The sequence below is a fragment of the Macrosteles quadrilineatus genome, unplaced genomic scaffold (assembly GCF_028750875.1).
Source record: "Macrosteles quadrilineatus isolate MER2022 unplaced genomic scaffold, UCM_ALF_1.0 Scaffold_418__1_contigs__length_72690, whole genome shotgun sequence".
In the NCBI taxonomy this organism is placed as follows: Eukaryota; Metazoa; Arthropoda; class Insecta; order Hemiptera; family Cicadellidae; genus Macrosteles; species Macrosteles quadrilineatus.
In genome coordinates this window covers 66144-72691 of record NW_026543011.1, presented here as the reverse complement: position 1 = coordinate 72691, position 6548 = coordinate 66144, and the positions used below count along the sequence as shown (strand labels likewise).

General features: G+C 36.6%; 1 protein-coding gene across 1 annotated transcript; it reads right to left on the bottom strand.

The window, feature by feature from the left end:
* Positions 1 to 3104: 3104 nt before the first annotated feature.
* On the bottom strand, positions 3105 to 6063 carry LOC128982506 (uncharacterized). Its single transcript, XM_054401466.1, has 3 exons — positions 4564 to 6063; positions 3946 to 4092; positions 3105 to 3113 (listed from the first exon to the last, which is right to left on the bottom strand). Exons 1-3 carry the CDS (start codon positions 6061 to 6063, stop codon positions 3105 to 3107), a joined length of 1656 nt encoding a protein of 551 aa, XP_054257441.1.
* Positions 6064 to 6548: the final 485 nt, after the last annotated feature.

Sequence of the window (6548 nt, the reverse complement as noted above, 5' to 3'; positions counted from 1 at the left end):
TGATGAAGAAGCGATAGAAGCTGTTGAAGAATATGAAACTATAAACCAAGAAGAACCAGCAACCCAAGAAGTGTAATTAAAGAAAAACAGTATAAAAGAGTGACCAAGGCGCGGTGTGAATTCAGTTGAACACTATACGTGGTGGTGTGTAGATAGGGTTAAACATTATGGATATAAAACCCTGTGTAATAGAATTTCAAGCATTTCGTGATAACAAAGATGAATTTGTGATAAAAGAATTAGTGATTTTAGATTTGATTACACATGTCGTATACCCGTTTATATTTGAAGCTCCATTTTCAGTAAACCAATTGAATGACAAAGCAAGAAGAACAAACAAATGGATAACCAAACATTTTCACCATATTCAGTGGAACGAAGGATTGATAAGCTATAAGCACTTGAACAATATCATGTATCATTTTTCTAACAAGTTTTCCCATATTTATACAAGAGGATCGGAAAAAAGACAATGGATACAACAATACACATATCACGATGTTTTCGACATAAGAATGGACAAGGATCATCAAATTAATTATGGACCTATTTGTACTTTAACAGATCACTCTTATCGCACAGTAACACAATGTGCACTAAAAACGCATACCGATTAGCTAATTTTCTAGTTCTTCACTATTGGGACAAAAATAAATTCAAACAGCAACAGTGGAAGTATTACGAAGGAAATAGCAGTGGAGGGGGGAACGTGTGCTATAAATACAGTGGACAGTCTCAGGATCCTCATCAGTATTACTCCAGACATCGCAGAGGCAACATCTCACAGGGTAGTCCTAATCAAGAAAATGGCTTCACAACAGTTTCTCCAGTCTTTGGTGGATCAGTTCAACACCAAGTCCAAATCCAGCATTCTAAGTACTAAGAAATGTCACGAATTGAAGGAACACAAACACTACATCGTTCACGAGCTGAAGAAGACAGAAACTTCACATGGAGACGCAATTTTAGCATCACTGAGCGAGGCACCGTTTTCACCAGGTGATGAACCGAAATTTCAAGTTTATCTTCCAAGACGATTTGTGCAGCAACTACAAAACGAAGACCTGCGAGGTATTCAACCAGGATCCCTCTATTTGGTATCACACGGAGTTTGCGGAAACAATTCCACTGAACTATCTCTACACATCACCCATCAATGTTAGTTTTAAGTTTTTTCTGTAAATAACCATCTATGTACATATGTTTGTAAAATGTTTATGTCATTAAAAATAAATAAATAAATAAATAAATTGAAAGAGGAAACAACATATCAGCATATAATTAATTCTATATGCTGATATGTTGTTTCTTTTTTTAAAATTCAAACAAATGACCTTGAACTTTTTACTATAAATAACAGGTCTTACACGCAGTTGCTCTCAGTCTTGTTTCAACAATTCATCGAGCATCATGTCACAGCGTAAATACAATTTACCTTTTGTTTACAAATCCAAATACGATTTGGATAACTATTGTTGTAATTTAAAATGTTTTAGAAAGCCTGAAAGTAAAGTTGATGGAAAAGCTTATAAAAAATGTGATTCTGTTGGCTATTGCATATGTAGGTGTAAAACATATCAAGACAAGCATCAAAATTACATACACGATCTAACACAAATGGTTAACCTACTCTGGAAGAATGTGGACTAAGATGTGGCAGATGCATGACAGCTGCTGACTCTTGCACTATAAATAGCAGCTCACAACACATTGCTTTTCATTCTTGTTTTAGAATTCAGTCGAGCAACATGTCACAGTGTAATTCTAATTCATCTTTTGATCACAAATCTGAATACGATTTCAAATACTATTGTTGTAATCTAAAGTGTTTCAAAACACCTGAATGTCAAGTAGATGGAATGGCTTGTAAAAAATGTGAATCGTTCTCCTATTGTCAATGCAATTGTAAAACGTATCAATAAAAACGGAAACATCCCTCACAAGACAAAGGACGTAGAATCAAACTACTTTTAAAACGTATGGATTGATACCCGCATAATGCTCTCCCCCACCTCTACTACTTTCCCCCACCCCTACTGCTTTAGCTCCGCCCACATCGTCAGGGACCTGCACTTCTTTACACGCAACAGTCACTTCGCATCCAGCTCTTCACCAGTCAACTCAACCTTTCTCGTTTACTTTGCACAAGATGGCCAACCTACAACAACAACAGTGGACAAGCGATATTGAAGACTCTGACCTACACCAAGCATGCATCGAGGCAGAAGACCAGGAGCGAAAACGAAAGGAAAAACTACTTCAACTGCTAGAGGAGGAGAAAGAGCTTCGACACAAATTTGATCGTGTTTGGTGCGCTCAGCCTCGAGACAACATCGAATGGGCCGAGCACAATGCAGACATGGCAAGATGGACAGAGCTCCATAATACAATAGAGGAGTTGAAGAAGTAAACATCCAAGTACACAAGCGTCGCCGAGCTCCACAAAACGGCCTTTATAAAGGCCACCAATAAACTCATTCGTTTTACACTTTAGCTGACACTCACTCTAGATACGTACGTTCGCACATGTTTTCCTTATTAATTGTAATAGTATGTAAGTTATTGTCATCCCTCATGTTTTATACAAATAAACAATAAACAAAACAAGGAAGCTATCCTACACTACAAGTGTAGAATAGCTTCCTTTTTTTAAAACACAAACCTATGACCTTGAAAACCATATGATCACCCTCATACACCCCCCCCCCCAATTACACATCACCTATGACGTCACAAAGTGACGTAGCACCGGAAGCAACCATTTTCGCCTGATGGGCTTTAAACTCAATTAATTCACCCCATCTGCCCTGACAGGTGGTGTGATAGGAGTGACCTTAGGCTACTACTCCCTATTAAAAGTGTGAATACAATACCCGGGAGCCTACCTGGCCACGAGGATAAATAAGGCAGAAACTTAAAATATGTGCTGTTTAAGACTCAGATATGAAAATTGAATATTTCAATGAATAATTTCCTAATCTATTTAATAATAAATTTACTAACCAAAATGAATTGATAATTTTTTAACAGAAATAGGCTGTTTACTACATATCTCAAAAAAGTTGTAGGCTAACTGACATTAAAATGTCCATTACCAGCTGAATTCATATAGCCTAAACAGCACATTTACAATATAATTAGTATTAACAATGTTTAGGTTTTAAAAAACCATCAGCATCACTACAGCCCGGTTGCTTGGATGCATCAAGTATGAAAACCTATAACCTAACCTATAAACTTCACGTAAGTTAGGTAGTTACCTTAACATCACCTTATTATTATTTTTAATAGGTTAGAATAGGAAAGTTTGGATTACATTTGGCTAACTTAATAGGGTTGGATGGTTCAAGAAAGGATGGAATTGCATATTATCTCATTTTAACCTGATCTAGCCCAGACAAACCTACCTGACTAAGATTACCTACCTACCTGATTAAGATAACTTGATAAATTAATTAATCTCTTAATCTAAACTAGCCTACAGTAGCCTAACCTAACCTCTCCTATTCTACCTTTACCCTTAACGTATTCACAACAAATCTGATGACATTTCCAAAGACTGTATATTACTATTAGCTTTCTGTAGTGCAGCAATTCTAATCTCATGAGTCTCTTTAACAGTAGGTTTCAGTTTCAGTCGATTGATGTTCTTTTTTTTAGTGAGAACTGTCTTTGAGGCTCAATATTTTTTCTTACATTAATGTTATCAATGGGAACAAATAAGCTGGATGTTTTCTCTTTAAGAGCGTCAATTTGAGGATCTAACGATTTCAATGTCCTTTCAACAATTTCTATTTGTTGAACTGAAGTTGCTCTTTTCAAAATGGAAAAAAAGTGGTTTGTTGCTTTATTTCTCATAGTTTCTACATCATTGTTCTGTGAAGGGTTTCTTACCGTAGAAAGAATCAGGCTTGTTTCATTTTTGTCAAATTCAGTTTCACTTACCTCTTTGTCATTGTTTTCAGGAGACAGATGTGGCCCATTCAATTCAGGGTGCAAAGGCACAGGCGGTATGTTGTGATCAAGTGTAGAGCATACTAAATGTATGTGTTTACACATGTTCCACTTAACACAAGCATCAATACAAGTGCACTGAAACTTGTGAATGCATGCATTACAATGTTCACACATCAGAGGACAGTTTTCGCATTGATTTTCATTCAATGACACTGTATAAACTTCACAGTCAGATGTTGAAGAGAAAACAAGCCAATTATTTGTATCATTCGAAATAACCTCTGTGGAACTTAGTGTCATAGCTTTTTTATGCCGGTCTCTTATATTTCGAAGTTTGTGGGTGAGCTTACCTTTATGGAGAACAATCAATCGATCAAACAGCTTGCGATTTACAAATCTTAGAAGAGCGTGTAGGGTGATGTCAAGGCGCTTTACCATCTTACCTTTCAAGTACAGGTGCTTGAAAATTCCATGAAGTCTTTCAAGGTGCATGTTTGTGTTGATACCTGCTCCTTTGCGATAGCAATAGGCCCATGATTTATAATTTTTGCCGTAGTTTTCCTTAAAATACAAGCCAAATTCTTTTGTTTCAGAAAATTGACATACCTCGCTGATAATCACAGGCATAATCTTTTCAAAGTTTTTCACGTCCACTTCATTTTGTAGAGTGTACATTTTCTTTAATGTTTCTTTCCGCAGGTCCAAATCTTTAATATCCGTGTTCAGTCTTCTCTGCCAAGCTCTCTGCACGTGCCATGAACAGAATAATCTCATGTCAACATCTCCCATAGTCGATTTCCAAGAATTATAGAATACATCTGCCATGTCTGTCATAAGTACCTTTGCTTTGATTTCTCCGACTTTGCTCTTTACTGAATTTAGAAACAAGTCCAAAGCTATGTGGTCATTTCTGTTTGAAAACAAAAATGCGCAAGGAAATCCTTGACGCATATCATCCAGCACTAAGATAGTCGTCATTTCAAATTTATATGCATTAGTTCCATGGGTAGAATCAATGCAGATACAATCTCTTCCATATTTCTTGAGCATGCCAGCTTGGGCTTCAGTCATTATGCCCAGCATGAAGTCGTCTTTGGTTAGTTCAGGGTAATCGGATGAATCAAGACCCTGAGGTTTGTACATTATGACTGAGTTCTTGTCACTAGCTATTTCCATCTCTACCCACTTTTCAACACTGATCGCATCATTTGTATGCCGTACACATTCACTATCTAAACTATATTCTCTCACTATATTTCTTAGATCTTGTTTTGTCAGAAGATGTCTCCTCGTAACCTCTTTAGTAACTGTTTTCTGAACCTCATCAATAATAGCATCAAACGGGATTTTTTGGGCAATTTTGGTTGCAATAGTTTGTCGTTCATCGTCAGGGATACTCAAATGGGCTAACAAAGCTTGATGTCCTACGTGAGTCTTACAAAATTCCACTTCAACGCTTCCATTTATCATCGAAGTAGTAGCTTTCATTTTTGCAGGGCAGTAACTATTTATTTTCTTTGTTCCCTGAATTTTCATGGATCGTTTACGCTGACACTCAGAAGACAAGTGCGTTCGGTAATTACCCGAACGATGACACTGATAGTATGTCACTTTCTTGTATTTACTTCGGTAGCTACCCCTCCTGTTGATGAACAGAGATTTTTCACTTTCTTCATGACACTTCTTCCACTTTAAAAATTCATCTTCACTAGTAAATGTAATTTTCTCTGATTCAACATTGATCTGATGTTTAGAAAGTAAGTGTTCATTTAAATTGGCTGTCTTACCAAGGTCTGAACTACATATCGCACACTGAACAGTTTGTGAACAATTGGGGTTTCCATCATTAGGGATGTATCCGTTGTGAACATTATCATAATGTCTCTTCAGAGAAAACCTTTTAGTGAATGTCTTATCACACAGTTCACACTTTAAATTGGCTGTCTTACCAAGGTCTGAACTACATATCGCACACTGAACAGTTTGTGAACAATTGGGGTTTCCATCATTAGGGCTGTATCCGTTGTGAACATTATCATAATGTCTCTTCAGAGAAAACCTTTTAGTGAATGTCTTATCACACAGTTCACACACATGAGACGTCATTCTAAGTTATTAAAACTGAATCACTCAAAAGTTCATAACAAACTACTTACACTTAAAACTTCACAACAAAAATTCTACACACACATTCGACATTCCAGTTGACATTTAGAGCCTAACTTAGGCCTACTCTTATAAATAGATAAGTTATTAATTTAACTATTTCAAAGGCAATAACTTAGACCTAAACTCAACTGAAAGGCCCAACTTACTTAAAATAAACCTAGACCTACCACTACAAAAACTGCAATCTAACAAATTCACACACAAACACAAACACAACTCAACCTAACCCTCTTTCTTGAGGAATCCGAAAAATATAGGTTAAGTGAACACTTAAAACTTAATAAATAATTCATGCACGTAATAGCTATTTACCTTACAAGTATAGTAAGGGCGTTTTTACATCACGCAGGTGAATGTTGTGCAACGAGCGGAAGCGAGTTGCATAATTTACCGAAGTGATGTAAACACGCTCTTGCGTAACG